At 32.0% G+C, this 17763-nt stretch overlaps 1 protein-coding gene across 1 annotated transcript in view; it reads right to left on the bottom strand.

Moving 5' to 3' along the window:
• Nucleotides 1-17763, bottom strand: part of LOC126854192 (laminin subunit alpha-1) — a 189155-nt gene that overhangs the window by 149835 nt on the left and 21557 nt on the right. Inside the window, exon 2 of the mRNA XM_050600641.1 lies at nt 2436-2755. Within this exon, the coding sequence (XP_050456598.1) occupies nt 2436-2755 (320 nt within the window). The remainder of the gene's footprint in view (nt 1-2435; nt 2756-17763) is intronic.

The following is a 17763-nucleotide window of genomic DNA, read 5'->3' as shown; positions in this document are numbered from 1 at the left end:
TTAGAAAAATTATTACATATATTATCTCTTCCTTTATCTTTCAAGATATTGGAACTCATAATATGTCCTCTCATGCTATCGTAATCATGATATTCTTCATAATTTTATTATTATGTGTTGCAAAGTAGTACAAGGTTAAAAAATAATAAAATAGAATAAAATAAAATAATAAAATAATAAAATGATAAAAATAATAAAATAGTAAAAATAATAAAATAATAAAAATGAAATGAAATAAAATAATAAAAATAATAAAATAATAAAAATGAAATAAAATAAAATAATAAAAATAATAAAATAATAAAAATGAAATGAAATAAAATAATAAAAATAATAAAATAATAAAAATAATAAAATAGTGAAAATAATAAAATAATAAAATAATAAAAATGAAATAAAATAAAATAATAAAATAATAAAATAATAAAATGAAATAAAATAAAATAATAAAAATAATAAAATAATAAAATAAAAAAATAACCAAATGAAAAATTAATTTTATTATCTTTAATATTAATTACGACTTTTTCATTGGCCATGCTTCTCCACTTAATTAAATACTGATAATATACTATCGTCAACATTGAACTTTGTATTTAATAACACAGTTTATATCGCGACCGCGCGATATTAATTCTCTCGCAAATACCTACAGTATAATTACACACTCGCGAAGGGAATTATAATTGCGAGGCCATCGTCAATGATGATTAAAAACCCGACCATTATTTCCGTTACGCCAAAAGTAAATTTATCTTCTAAGAATGAAAAATTCTATTGCGCGCGTGGTATTAATTCGTTCAATCAGGTATCTTAAATTATGGATCGTTACAGAAGAAGCGGCTTTTGCGAAACATACACCCACCACATGATCGCACGCGGAAGATATGTTGAACGGGGAGAAAGGATTAGGCTCGCAATCAGAATCCAATTAAGAGCCAACAAGGCTGCGATCCTTCAACTTCTAATTACACATCGAGACTTCGCTTATCCTAACGCGTTCATTATTGTGATACGCTGCATTTTACGAGCGTATTAACAGGATCAATTATACAGGACCTCCCGATTATCATATTGTATGAAGGATCAATTAGCAAATTGCACGTGCGCATTGATGAAATAACCGAGCTTTAATTAACATCCAATGTACTTCTAAGGTTCAAAATGCAATTTGTGAACAATCTAAATAAATATGCAAATATATTGTATTAATTTTCATATTTTATATATCATAGTTTATAAAAATTGCAAAATTTGAGCAAATATTAATCATTCAAATATTAATATTAATTAAATGAAGCTTTATACGTGAAATTATTTTTTCACCAAATATTTTTGAACAAAAGATTATTATTTGTTTAAGATTTATTTTTTTTTTGATTTTATTTAAAATTTATTTAAAAATTTTATTTTAGCCTCATTTGTATGAAGATAATTATTGAATTAATTTCTGTTTTATTTTTGTCTATATAAATGAGCCTAAATCATGTTAAATAAATAAATATTTGTATTACCAAGTTTTTATATTTTATGAAAAACTCTTACAAAATTTCTATTTGCGAAAATCTAATTTGACGTTAAAAAATTGCGTACAAAATTTCAGAATAAAGTCGACGCTCATTAAAAGCCTTTCTACGCTTGGAATAAAGTACCCTCTTGTCAAAATCACCCTTGCCTGTCGTATCGACACCTACACAGATCCATTTCGCAGTACTGTAGAGTCTAGAGCTACGTCCTCATTACTGACGACCCTCGGAAGAAAAACCGCCATGCTCGTTAAAACTCGCTTTTCTCTATACCGCCGTTCGCAATTTGTTAAAGGACGAAGGGCCACATGGGACATACCTGCGAGCAGCCACGTAAATTTCCGGAAAGGAATCCTCTAAAGGGATCCAGCTTCCCTATTCACTCCTTCTTGTGCCTCTCCCTATCCTCCCTTCTATCGGTATCTCTCTCTATGCCTGTCGGTCTTCTTATTCTATTCTCTCTCGTTTCTCTCGCATCTATCCCTTTCTCAATCTGTTTCGGCTCTGTCGGCATCAAGTGGACGACATAAATTGGGACCAAAGAGCATAATGCAAGAAACGAGTCTAACGAGAAGAAAAAGGTTTTACGATTTTTCGGGAACAAAGGGCCTTTAACGCGGTGTAATGCGAACCCGTACAAGTTTCGAGAATAGGTGTATCCAGAAAAAAATGGAACGAAAGTGAAGTGTAGATACAAAGATAATGAATGAAACTGCAAAGCCGACTTTTAAAGAAGAGAATCTCCACCAATCTCCCTAAATGTCAAATATCTAATGTCAAATATCTCTAAATGTCAAAAATGTCAAAATTTCCCGCACGTTGTTTATCGGAAAATTTATTATAAAATTTCTGTAAACTGTAAATTTGTTTCAAAATCCTCAGCATTCGTGAAAAAATAATTACACTTACCTGTTTCAGATCCAGGAGTATCGTCACGTATTCGTAGTGATCGCCTCTCGCCAACGTAGGGCTCTGCCACCATCTGCCAGGATTCGGATCGAGGACGTTGCTGATGTTGTGCCTCTTGCCAGGATCAGGACTCCTAGAATCGCAAACGGCGCACCTCGACGACTCCGAGGGCTTGCAAAAGGTCTCCGGGCCCTCCTCGCCGCATGTCGCGTTTACGAAGATGTCCGCTTTCGCGGCGACGTTGAACGTAGACGGAAAGAGACCGCCATTTTTCAAGTTTTTGTTGAGGACTGAACGATGATGGTACGTTCCTCTTGGAACTAAAATTTTTAAAAAAATTTTATCAAATCGAGTTTGATAATTAAAGAAAATAAATCGTATAATAATACAGGAGTTGTTTGTTTTAAAAATTTCTATATTCTATTTCTAATTCATTAGTTTATATTTCTAATTTATATTATAATTAATTAAATTGTATTAATTAAAATTTCTATATTCTAAATAAAGTTAATTTAAATATAATGTATTATTATTAAATAATTAATTATTAAAGAATTAATTATTAAATATGTATTATTAAATAATCAGTTATTAATTATTATGATTTATTATTATGAAATAATTAATTATTATAATTTATTATTATTAAATAATTAATTTTTAAATACAATTTCATATAATTATATTGTCATAAGCCATAAGAATTTTTTTAATCCTATGACGTCATAATTTATTGCCGACATAAATTTGAGGCAATGTGCTTTTTCAAAGGCATTGCTGACTGTGTTGACATTAAAACTTTCGCCAGATTCCGAAATAAAGTCGTTCGACGTTAAAACTTTGTTCTATTCTTTCTTTTAGTTGCGTTTTACGAGATTTTGCTGGTGCCTTTTATCGATGAATCCGGTATATTGATATGTGCCGTTGATAAATCATCGCGAGTGTCAGGCCCCAGCTGTTTCCTATGTTTATTTGGCAAACATCAGCCGTGAGGTTGAAGGTATATTAGCATCTCATAAATTCACTTGTGGAAAAAATTCATGCGGGAAAAGCTAATTTTACATTAGTCTTCCGAGATGTTTCTTCTTTTTTATTAGACAAGTTTATAAATTGCTGCTTTCCATTTCCAAATAGAATACATTATATAATATAACATAAATAATTCATTATATAATTAATAAATATGAATAACTTTTTTTTTAAATCGCGAACAAGAGAGAGAGAGAGAGAGAGAGAGAGAGAGAGAGAGAAAAGAGAGAATGAGTCCGAGTTCTTGCTCCTTAATAAATTATAATTTTATGTCAATCAAACTTCTGGCAATTGACAATTTTTACAAGAAATGCGTGGCATTCCGGAACGTAAGCTTCAATCGATCAGAGATGTCAATTATAAAGTACAAACGCGCGCGTGTAATTATTTCGATCAATCGTCAGTTATAATTACGATACATCGAAAAATTGCAGCTTTTCGCGCCGGATAGAGCGCAACATCTCCCATTGGGGAGAGTGACAAGCACGGCAAAGGAAAAAAAGAGACTGTGTAATCGAAGCGACGCGACCGATCGCGTCATTTTCTGCCAGGCGACGCATCCATCAACAGGTTTTGACAGAGCGCAACGCGAAACCAGTCGCGCGCGCGCGAACAGGCCCGAGATGCTGCAACGAGATGCGGCGAACAGGTTCCGTCGGTTTCTCAGCGCAACATCGAACGGCGAGTGCACGCCACGGTACAAGAAACGTGACGAGTTATCCGTGAGAGATAAAGGACACACTTTGCGACACGCCGCGCCGGTGATAATGAATTGATCATCGCGGAAATTGCAGCGGGAAGAAGTAGTTTGAGTTCGAGGCTCATCTTCTTCGTTCGTGCCGATTGACAAGAAATTTATGGATGTATTTGTCATGTGTCAAAACATTGACAAAAGCATGAAAATTTCGGAGATCGTTCTACTATTTCTTTTGAATATCTATGTGCGAAAGCACAATTCTTTTAAGGATTTGAAAATTATTTAAGTTTAAAGTTATTATTGATTCTTATGGAAAATCATGCATTGTAACACTCATTGACAAATTTGACAAGGAGAAAACGTTGTCAAAAAAATTAAAATTTTCAAAAAATCAAAATTTTCGTATATTAAAAAAACTTTAATAAATATTTGTGCAAAGCTTTATTTAGATCTACTTTCTCGTTTAAAAGTTATTTAGTAAAAATTGTAGAAGAATATTATCTCTCTCTCTCTCTCTCTCTTTCTGTAAATTACTCGATTTTTTGTTTCTTCCAGTTAATTTTAGGGGATATTCACGATCAAATAATTTTGTCATAAATTAGGAAAAATAATACAACTATTTTCTTTTACGAAAACGTTAAAAACCACAAATATTATTTTGTGATGCTTTAATTCTTTTTATAACCTGGATTTATTTATTTGATTTTTTAAACAATATAACAACATAAGAAATATATATATATATATTTTTTTTTTAATTTTGACAGTTTTTTGCTATTCTTGTACAGTTCAAACATCCTTAATAAGGCGTCATATAATCTTTCATTTAAATAAATTAAATTATATAAATGAAATCATATAAATCATTCTTAAACTTCAACTTATTATTTTTTATATTATTATTTATTATTATTTTGGAAAATATACATATGACTGTGAATATGTAACTCTCATTTTCTTTATGTATTATAATTTTTTTGGAAAAATTTTTCTGAAATTTTTAAATAAAACGTGAATATCGAGATTTCTCTTGCATTTTAGATTAACATCTTGATTTTGTTTACAATAAAATATCTACAATAAAATCTTGATTTTAATCTCAAATTTAAGATATATATTATATGCGTTCTGTCCCGCCAAAAATCATTGCGTTTTGTCAGTGTTATCTACAGGTGGATGACTCGTGATCCATCACTCTTTTGATTAATGCTCGCGCCTCGCGTGGATTATACACCGTCACGTGAACGGAAAATAATGATCCTTCGCGGTATCGTTTGCCTAAATAATATTTAATAACAGCCCTGTTAACGTACAGGCCCACGTACAAGCTCACGCGTACAGGCGCTATCGAGAAAAAAAGATCGTTAACGATGTGCCGGATGCTAATCAGACTACGTTAATCACGTGGCAATATTTCACGTCGTTAACAAACCTCCTGTCATTTTTTTTTTATTTAAGTTTGCTTTCTTCAAAGTGCAACTGTCAATCATAATAAATCCGTATTAGTCAGAATTAGGAATTATTTTGTAGCCGAATTGATGCTAACGCAAACAAAACTATCAAAGTATCATTTAATAGCAATTATTCAGTAATTTTTAATTTTGACGTTTTTAATTTTGACGTTTTTAATTTTGACGTTTTTAATTTTGACATTTTTAATTTTGACGTTTTTAAATTTGACGTTTTAATTAATCAATAATTCATTAATGTTTAATTTTTAATTTCACCTGTCGCTTTTTCATACATAAAAGCGACATATGCAAATAATGCGCGAGAGCATCCCACGCCCCTCAAGCCACCTCGTCCCTCTCTCACACACACTAGGAAATCCTTAACAATACAAACGCCAGCTACGTAAAAGGCGAACGCTTCGCGTTGCTCGCTCGTTCGTTCGTTCTGGGTCCGATGACGAATCTGTACAAGTCCCGGTAAGCCCCCATCCGCGCACACGTACATCAGCTCCCTGCTTCAAGAACAACGTGGCAGAAATCTGCCGGACGTGCTGCTTACGTCAAACTGCGTGCATTATGCGCGCGTAGAAAGAAAGCAACTGGGCGCGCGTTCGTCGGAAAACCAGCGGACACGCATTGTTTCTGCTGGCTGCCGAACCGCTCCTATTCGCGACTAGGATGTTGTTTGAATGGGCAAGCGATAACACAATGACATCTTGTTCTAAAGGCGTTTAATAATATGCAAATATTCCTCCTATTGCCGAAAAAAATCAATCCTCCATGATATAAATATTTCCAAAGAGATTCTTTGATTTACTATGTTATTTATATATGTATATGTTATTGTTATATTATATATAAATATTATATTATATAATATTTAAATATTATATTATATTATATAAATAATATTATATAATATTATATAAATAATATTAATATTTAATATTATATAAATAATATTAAATATTATATTATATTATATTTATATATATAAATATTATATGTATACAAGGTGTTTCAAGTCAATGAAATATCAGGGTCTTATAGGAAATCGAATTTGGAACAAAAAAGTTGAAGTTTCATTGACCCATTCAACACCCAGTATATATTATTGCAATATATATGTATTTAAAATAAATTGTAAAAATAAAAATAAATTGCATAAAATAAAACGCTCTTTTATCGGCGCGGCAAGAACCAGATGTGCTAAATAAAAAGTGTTTACATTCGGCAAAATATTTGTCATTATCGGTCTTTTTGTCACCTGACAACCTATTTTAGCGCGACTCTTTTTCGTCTACTCGAAAAAACATTAACCACCGCCTCAAACATTCCTCGTGCCAAGAATAGCATTCATCGCAGCACATCCCACACATTTTACCTTCGCTCCTCATCGTTCTCCTGGAAATTCAACGAACGATTTAAATCCTAACGAGTTCGAGGTAACGCGTAGCCATTTTTCCCCCCCATCTTCGAAGCAACCGTCGATTATCACAAATCGTTTCTGCACCGATGCACCTGGCAACCTATCCTTGCAACTTGCTCCGCGAATTTCAAGCAGGCTTGACGTTTGACGTGCTGCAACACCGAACACATGATCCGCAAACATGCTAGGCGCTGAACATAAGGCGTCGTGGTCCCTTTCCGCGTTGAGGAGAGAGACCCAGGAGGAGTGATCGGGAGAAAATTGGCCGAGGCTTGCTTGGAGAACCTTTACTACCGAGCCATTTGTTTTGCGCGCGCATGTGACGTATCCTTCCGCTCTCAAATTGACCTGTCACCCAAGACGCGCGCGCGTTTACGAGCGGATTGCGTAACTCAAGTAAGACGCCACTCCCATGAATACGATTATTTTTTTTACAGACATAAAACGGGGACGAGGAAATGAAAAAATGAGAATACAAAAGGTAGGGGAAAATGTTATGACAATTATGGGAGGGAAAGTATTATAGAAAAATATTTTAATTTATTAAAATACATTTATGTATCATTAAATTATTAATATGTATTTATGTATTCACTGTATTTATTCAAAACTTCTTTTATTCATAATTTCACGACTTATGTACTTACGTCAATATTAATTATATATAATTTAAGTACTTCTATAATTAGCCGTCCATTTAAGTGTTTACTAAGAAAATATTCTCAAATTTAAAAGAGTTCTCCTTTTACTTCTCTTTGCATCTCACTCTCATGTACACTTCAACCCTCTCTTCTACACGTACATACATACACTCTCTTCCTATAATAGTCGCAACACGGTGCGAGGGAGAATCGCGCTGATTCCAGAAAAGGAGCAGAGACCGCGGCATTGTATCATATCCGCGCACGAAATCGGAGTCTCCTTTCCTGCTCTCCTCGCTTCTTCCTCTTCCCTTCTCGTTCCACCGCCGTGAGGACTTTAAGCCCGCTACGAGTGACTGATGACGACAGAAATAACTCCTGTCCCATCTTCTCGCCGGCCGGCCGGCGCGACGCACGTGTCCACGTGCGTGTGCGAGAGCCTACGCAATACGACGCGGCAACTCACACCGCGTGTGATTTGCATGCGGCAGACTGCATGAGGAGGAGCGATACGCGAGAGCCCGCGCCATCCTTCACAGCATTTACGCTCGATGAAGTTTTACGCCGTCGCGGTAGTAAAGGCTCCTGGTAATTATCGCCGAAGAGATTGCCGTTATTATTAGAATTACGCGTCGCCGTATAATCCTAACTGCACGAGGTCGTTGGCAAATTTTCCTCGCTCGCCGTTCAAATTCGATTATTTCCAGATGTTGCGGGAGAGATGGGACGAGGGAAATATGTTAGAGAAAGCGTAACAGTAGTTTTCAACATGAATGTATGTACTGTATTGATTTATCTCATTAATGAATGAAAATGTATGAAATCTTTTCTCATTGTCTTCTCAGTGTCATGCTTTATTAATTTAATTATTAAATGCAATTTTTAATTTATTTTTATTAGAGATCAAATAATTTTAAATTTTAGCAAATCTTTTAGAAAATTTTTTAATTATAATTTTTTTATTTTCATTATTTATAATAGTAATAGTTTTTTTAATTGTGAATTTTTTTGTCGAGAGAGAGAGAGAGAGAGAGAGAAAAACAGAAAGGGAACATATGTGTGTGTGTGTGTCCCTCTCTCTCTCTCTCTTTTCTCTCTCTCGACAAAAAAATTTATAATTAAAAAAATTATAATTCAAAAATTATAATATATATATATATATATATATATATATATATATATATCCTCTCTGCTCTCTCTCTCTCTCTCTCTCTCTCTCTCTCTCTCTCTCTCTCTCTTTCGACAAAAAAAAATTCACAATTAAAAAATTATAAATAATAAAAATCGAAAAATATATTTCTAAATATTCACTATCTAAATAGCCAAATTTTCTGTGAGGAGTAAAATTTTCTAACAAAGAAATTAAAGAAGAAAAAGAAAAAAGATAAGATTATATTATTTTCGAACTTATTTTTATGATGCATCTCAATATTATCGAAAACATGACATCACAAATTTTATAATAATTATTAGAAATTATTATAAAATCTACTCAATAATAATAATTAAATCTATTTCTAATTATAATAATTAGAAATTATTATAAAATCTACTCATAATAATAATTAAATCTATTTCTAATTATAATAATTAGAAATTATTATAAAATCCTTGATGTCATGTTTTCGATGATCATTTTCAATTCGATTAATATCTTTTTAATAATAGAATTATCAATATTTCGTGCGAATACACGCGTACAAACTTATCAAGAGCTAACAGCATATAAATAGTTATAGTGCAGGTTTACTTATTGCATCGAAAAAAAAAAACAAATGACGACGTAGCATCGTTTGTTCGTTTCGGTTCGTTACACGCGTAACAAGCTCATTGTTCGACAAGCAGTGACTCCTTCCTCTCGAGAATGAAGCGAGGCTCACTTGAGCCATGCCCTCACCGAAGGAATTTCCTGTTCCGCTAATAGGTGCAATTCTCCTGTCGGAGGATTCGACGAGCTGCATCTTAAGAGCCTCGTTTCTCCTCGTGTTCACGATAACGTGTTTACAAAATATCCCGATGCGGTTTGGCCCACATGCAACTGAACCGCGCTTGGTGGTCCTTATGACTAATAGTTCAGCCAGCCACAGCTTGTTTCGAGGATCGTATCCTCCAGTGAGTACCGAAAGAAATATATATATATATATACGTGCCTGCACAAAGCGAGCAAGCAAACTGGACCGGATTCAAGTCCCACTCTCGCCTGGCGGGTGTAAAATGAGCCGAGCTCCCGAAGTGAATCTCCTTTCAAGAATCTTTCTTCACGATTATGATAATTAATTGTCAATCGTTAAGTATAATGTTTCGCGGTCAGATCGAAAAAAAAAATATATTAATTCTTCTTAATTTAAGATTTTGAGTAAAAAAATTAAATTGTCAATAGTTATAGTATACACAGGCGTGATTTCTTTTAAATTAGATGATTAATATATATTTATTAATTATCAATTTTATTAATTATTTTTATTAAACATTAATTTCTATTAATCTTTATTAATTTTATTTAATTTTTATTAATTTTATTAATTATTTTTATTAATTATTAAATAATTATTAATTTTATTTATATATATTTTCATATTCAATTTTCTTTACTTTTAAAAATTTTTTTATACATTAATACTCTAAAAAAACATGCATATGCATCAGCAATTGTAATTTTACATCCATTACATAAATTTATTTACAAATTATCTACAAATACAGAGAAATAGCAGACATTTCGCTGGTAGATAATAATTATAAAATGCCGATGTTGGAACAAGTAAAATATTGGTTCGGAAATGGGCTCGCATTTCATTGTGTTGCGTCATTTGTCGCGTGAAACCTGCTCGCTTTTGAGAGTCGGCGTCAAGACTATGACAATATGCGTGTGCGTAAGACATGAATAGAAATCGCGTCCCGTTAGCGATAAATGCAATAAATTGACACTTGACGTGGCGGATACCCGACAATAATTATAATAAATTATCGAGCGCGACGTATATATATATCGTTCAAGATATCGCGGATTGCTTTACATTTCCATTAATGTATTGGCGAATAAAATATATTATAATATATATTGCTCGTTCCCGGCAAAAAGTGGAAAAGCATTTGTTGAAAAGCGTCGATTTTTCGGGAATGCTGGTTTAACTCTTCTATGGACCTAAAGTCACATGTGTGTTCCGAGGAGAAAAAAGAAAAGGATTCTTTTTTCCACAAAAACCGAGACCGATGTGAAACAGCTAGTGTGACTACAATGAAGATTTCTTTAGCGAAACTTTTTCTTTATTTCAAGAATTTCAGTCTCCGGATGTAGTGCATGCGATAGTGGCAAATTTTAGGATTCCCTTAGCACTTCGTTCCCGGATTCCTCGACCTTTTAACTAACGGCGGAGAAGAAGCGCCGTGTGCGCTTTCCAGACGGCTGCTGGTATTTTTACTCTATTGAGACAGCGAAAAGAAATGTTCGTGACCGGCACTTCGAACTGTCAAAGTTAATTTTCTTCGTATGGAGTATACAACCCCGGCGGCTGTATACTGTCATTGAATTGAAGTGCGTTTACAAGCACGTTAACACGTTCCGACACTGCAGCACTTTCTTCATCTCGATTATGACAAGCCCCTGCATTTATGTAAGTATTTAACACTTCATATAATCGAGGCTACTTGTGTTCAATCTAATAAATTTAAGGCTATCGTGGAGAATTCGTACTCTCTTTCACAAGCTTTAGAAGCTTTCAGATATTTTTGTACTTGCAAAATTTATATATACAGGGTGTTCCGAGTCAGGTCAATGAAACTTCAGGATCTTGTAGGAAATTGAATTTGGAATGAAAAAGTTCCTAAACATAGATCCAAAAACGCTTCATTAAAAAGTTGTAGCTAATAAAGTCTCTGTAAATAATTCATTATGATCAAAAATTTAATAAAAACATTTTTATGATTGCACGAATGTAGTGTTTACACAAAGATCATCGAAAGATGATTTTTTAGAAGTTTCTGCTTTTTTTGTTGGTTTCCTTATTTTCTCTTGAACGCCTTATCAGAATTAAATAAAATTCGTGTAATTTAATTTGTTATTTAATTACGCATCAAATTTATTTCATCACTTTTTTTTCAAATGAATAAAGAGTTTTAAAGTTATTTTTAAAAATCATCAAAAAAAAAGTAATTTTTCAAAGTTTATTAGTTATAATTTTTTAACGGAGCGTTTCCACCTATGTTTAGAACCTTTCTGTTCCAAATTCAATTTCCTATAAGACCCTAAAGTTTCATGAACCTAGAACACCCTATATACAGGGTGTCCTAGATCACTTGTACACCCCTTTTCTTTCAAAAACTAAGCACTTTAGAGAAAAACGTTTTCAACAAAAATTGTATGGTTTTGAGGGGAACATAAGATGGTGTCATTGGTTTGACCTTGGATGTTCGTTAAGGCCAAGTCAAGGACACCTTTAATTTCTTAAATGGAAACCCCCATTTTTTATTGCATATTCTTATAGCTTATGTCGAGAGCTTTCCAAAACACTATAATAAAGTATTTTTTCATTAAGAATTTTTTGAGTTATTTTGTATCTTAATCTGACATATTTTAATATAAAATATAAAATATCTCGAAAATTATTTAGTTTCCGAAAATTGTATCGTAATACTTTTATGTACAGAATAATAAGATGAATCAAATGGTGTATAGAAAATAATTGTTTTTAAAAAAAAGTATGCAATTATTTGCAATATATTTTTGTATAACAATTATTTATTTTCCCTTTACACCATTTGATTCATACAATTTTTGTTCAAAACGTTTTTCTTTAAAATGCTTAGTTTTTGAAAGAAAAGGGGTGTACGGATGGTCTAGGACACCCTGTAACAATTTTCATATTCAATTTTTTTTGACTATCTTAATCTAAAATTTTCTACTTTCAAGATTAATATCATTCTTTATGATCGTAAATTAAAAGATCATAATTAATCTTAAATTTCGCCGAAACAAATTAATAAAAAAATACCACTCGTTTGTTCGCTTTTAAAATCTCTAATTGTCATTCACAAGATTGTGGAAAGAATCTCACGTGTAAGTCGCGTTATTCATACGTTATGTATCACGTCTTTTCAATGAAACGTCACGACGTTTCATTCATCCAATTTACACGGATGTCCAAGATTACAGGTGCGTTTGCACGCTATGAGAAATCGATTATCGATCCGGCGTTTCGTATAAGTGACGTCCCGAGGCGAATATCGGGCCGAAAACGAAAACCTGTCCGATGCGACCGTAATTGGTGTCAGCTGGTCGCCGATGCGGCTCAATCGATTAATCAGACTCGCTCTCTATGGGATTAACGAGGCGTAATATTAATGGTCACGCGTCGTACTCCTCGAACGTGTCAGTCAAAGAATTTGACGCGATACGTCATCGAGATAGGAGCGGGATTAATAGAAATGCCGATTGGCACACTCGTTCACACCGAAGTCATCGCAATTAAGCACGATCTAATCTGCCTCGACGCGTATCGAGTTCATTTTAATTACTGCATCGTGTTTCGATCGTGCAGAATTTTAATCCTTATTAAAGGACCCTATCAGCTTCTAAAAAGTCGAGAGATTCGTAATTTCAAAACTTTTATCTTCCAAATATAAATATGCATATTTAATATTAATAATATTCGCATACTGAGTGAAAAAAATTATATGTCATCAGGTGATAAAAAAAAATGTCGATATATGTCATATATATTGTGTACAAATATTTTTGCATTAATTCTCCCACGCGCCAGGAGCGTTCCATCGCGAAAAAATAATTACGAATGCAAGAGAGAATGCAAATAGTGCAATGAAAGCATGCGAGCATAGCGACTACCGTGATACACACACGGTAATCATTCTTTGTTTACACGTCCGGCGCACCTGGCGCGGTAAACGTCAAAGCGATTTGTGCTCGCGGGTGCAGTAAACGCGAGCCACTCTCTCTCTCTCTCTCTCTCTCGCGTGCAATTTAAATGTCTGAGTGACGTGCGACCACGTGGTCGCACCACGCCCGATAATAAACTCGAAACAGTGACTGTGTCTCGCGTTAAGTATCCTCACAATAGATCACCAATGGCGACAATAGTGATTGTGATTCGTTCTACACGGTAATCGCGCTTCCTGCTGCTGCCTATGCTTCCGCATTTGGCACGCTCGCAAATAATGGGCGCGATATCCTCCAATTGATAACAATAGCGTGCGAGACGATGCGCAATTGTTTGCGAAACTCGGATTTTTCACACTATTTCCAATGGAAATTGAGCGACGTATCATTAATTACTTACGAAATAGGATTGGAACATCATTACATTAAATGACAAGTCGTATGAAATTAAAAAGCACACATGCATTGTCTCACATAAAATAATGCATTTATTATCTATATTAATAGCGTCTATTTAATTAATTATTAATACGAGGGAGTATATCCAAAGCTTGTAGAAAAATGTTTTCCCAGGTAATTTGTTCAAAATTACAAATTAGAGAATTTTTATAAATATTTATAATGTTTATGAATATTATTTTTATAAAACTATTTAAAATAAGTTTTTTTGGTATGCGTTTTTTAATGCTTTTCATTTACACAAAAGAAAAATAAATCACTTAAATTTAAATCACTTAAATTTCAAATATTAAATTTAAAAATGTAATAAATTGAATTTTTATAAATATTTGTAATGTTTATGAATATTATTTTTATGAAATTATTAAAAATAAGTTTTTTTGTGTGATTTTTTTAATGCTTTTCACTTACAAAAAAAAAAAATAAATCACATTTTAAATTAAATTAAATTAAAAAATGTAATGAACTGAATAACTTTTGTAAGATTTTTCTATCATTAATTGTGAGAATTACAATAAAAAATGTGTATTCAGTATTTTTTTGCTATGACAATGAACATATAATTGAAGAAAGAAAGCTATATATTTATAATATATTTAAAATATATATTTCACAATCATTGGCCGATCAAATTGTCGATGCTTGCAATAAAAACAACACGATTAAAGAGAAAATTTTTGAAAAAATTCTCTAAATTCGAATAAAATTCCATGAGAAGAGATTCTCTGATTTTTCAAAAATGAAATTCCTGAGAAATTCCAGGTTTTTTCAGGGAACAAACACCCGTAATACACATTTAACGTCGAAATTACACGAGTGTTTACTTTCGGAAGATTGCGCAATGATTATGATTCTAATGTACCGCCAAGCGCGAAAAAAAAAAGAATGCAAAGAAGCAGACAAAGCGCGAGGTACGATACGAGGGAAGGAGCGCGACAAAGAGGTAATTCACGGTAATTGCATTCCTGAGATAATCGAGTACGTGCATTGTAGAACAATCACGGTGCATACATATTTATGCATGAGTGTATGCGCGCGCGCGCATGTTCGAGGTTGAGAGCTCACAATCTGCGGTCTTAAGAAAGAACTTATGGGTTCTGCTCTCTCCTAGTACGTATAACAAGTGGTTTCTCAAGCCGATAAGGTGCCCGAGAGCCTATGACTTTTCCACGCAAGAGTTATAGGAAGGCGATAATCTGTGACGCGTGAGTCTCCCCATCGAAATCGAAACACTACACGCTACTTAAGGGGAGGCATATTTTCGACACATTATTGGAGTAGTTTTTCTAGGGCTCGTAAGTTGTGGTCTTTTCCGCGTGTGTAACGCAAGATAACGAAATATATCTAATGGTTGTACAAAGTATGAGATAAATATACCGTAATCTCAGAATTAAAAAAAAAGAGGGAGAATCGAGAAATTCTTTCTATTATTAGTTACTAATTTATATCTAGTAATGAAAAAAATACAGTTAAGGCGGATAACGAGATATGAAAAATATATGGGAAATTCTTTTCCACTCCTTCATAGGAAGCTTTGTTTACATGAGAAATTTTTTTTTTTTAGTTTTCTAGTGCGTTTAGAATCCAAAACATTGAAAAATCTTATTTAAAAGAAATGTTTATGTATGTATGTATGTGTGGAAGGTATGAATATACATTGTACAATCTCCAACTCGCGCATTTTTTAGAGATTTTTTCTAATTTTTTAAAAAATGAATAGAGCAATAAAGAATGGCTGGTAGTGAATTTGATGAGAGTCATTTTTTATAAAATTTTGAATTTTTTGAGAAATGTTTTTCGCGTACGCGCTCTAATTCTTGCAAATTTTTAGATACCGGGTAACATTTTTTTTATATAAATAGAGTGAAAGAATTCATTTTTTATAAAATTTTGTATTTTTTGAGAAATGTTTTCCTTGTCATAAATTCGGTGGATAGATTCATTTTTTATAAAATTATAAATTTTTTGAGAAATATTTTGTACACGCTCTAACTTTTGCAAATTTTTTACGTATTAGATTAAATTTTTTTTTATATAAATAAAGTATCATTAAAGGATGATTGGTATTGAATTTGGCGAGGATCAATGAAAAGGTCAATTTTTTATAAAATTTTGAGTTTTTTGAGAAATGTCTGTACACGCTATAATTTTCGCAAATTTTTAAATATCGATTTAAATTTTTTCACATAAATAGGGTGTCGTTAAAACATAGTTGGTAACGAATTTGATGACGATCGGTAAAAAAAGCGTTCATTTTTTATAAAATTTTGAATTTTTTGAAAAAAGTCTATAAACATTAATTTTCGCAGATTTTAAGATATCTTCCTCTAATAAAACGAAAATTCATAAACTCACTTGCTTTAAGAAACTTAGGCTTTGTGAATTTATTTATTTATGAATTTGATATTAATAGTCGATTAGAATTCTATACGGTGACTCGAAAAAACAATAACGTACACTGAGAAAAAAAAGTTGTTGATTTGACTAAATGTGTTCAACTGATTATTATTTCTTTAATTGAAATATTTAAATTAAATACGACATATTAAATTTAACATGACGTATTTGACTTGAATTTTTCAATTAAAAAAATAATAATCAGTTGAACACATTTAGTCAAATCAACAACTTTTTTTTCTCAGTGTACGATCACGATCGCAATCTGTTAATCACGGAGATAACTAGCGTGAGCAAGAAGCAACACGTGCATTAAATCCGGTCTCCATTCGTTAGATTCAGCTCTGGGATTCAATCTCTCCTTCGTAAAACGTACGTAAAAACGAATTAATGAGCTTATTACCTGCAGTGGCCGTTCTACTTGTACGATCGAATTCTCCTTCAAAGGATCGAATCGTGACAGCTGCGCCCACACGATATTCGTACACATTTCGATTATTAATCATCCCGTCATTCAATTCGAGAAGCCTTTTAATTCAATCATGACACGCTAATGGGTTATTGATAACCACCGCAACGTGTTGAATAACGTAGTCTAAACGAGATACATTGCGTACGCAGTAAGGATTAACTCGATTTATGCACGACAACCTAGTGAGTTAAGTGCTTCTTAACTTTTACTATTCATCGTCGACACTTATAAGTAGTCATATTGTGGTAGCTGTCAAAATTTAACCTTTACTGTCATTTCATTCGTGAGTGCTGGACGATGAAACTTTCAGAAAAATTAGGCAATATATAAATGTATATGGATTATTTATATATTTTTTAAAATAATTATTTTATCTTAAATAAATATTTGAAGAATATTTTTAATATATGGATTATTTTTAAAAATAATTATTTTATCTTAAATAAATATTTGAAGAATATTTTTTATTAAAAATATTTTTAATATATGGATTATTTATATATTTTTAAAAATAATTATTTTATCTTAAATAAATATTTGAAGAATATTTTTCATTAAAAATATTTTTAATATATGGATTATTTTTAAAAATAATTATTTTATCTTAAATAAATATTTGAAGAATATTTTTCATTAAAAATATTTTTAATATATGGATTATTTTTAAAAATAATTATTTTATCTTAAATAAATATTTGAAGAATATTTTTCATTAAAAATATTTTTAATATATGGATTATTTTAAAAATAATTATTTTATCTTAAATAAATATTTGAAGAATATTTTTTATTAAAAATATTTTTAATAAACACTTACAAATTAATTAAAGTTTTAATTCGAATAATGCAAAAGTCTTTTA

The sequence above is a fragment of the Cataglyphis hispanica genome, chromosome 13 (assembly GCF_021464435.1).
Source record: "Cataglyphis hispanica isolate Lineage 1 chromosome 13, ULB_Chis1_1.0, whole genome shotgun sequence".
NCBI lineage: Eukaryota > Metazoa > Arthropoda > Insecta > Hymenoptera > Formicidae > Cataglyphis > Cataglyphis hispanica.
The sequence above is the reverse complement of the archived record's forward strand: the minus strand, read 5'-3'. Positions and strand labels throughout refer to the sequence as shown.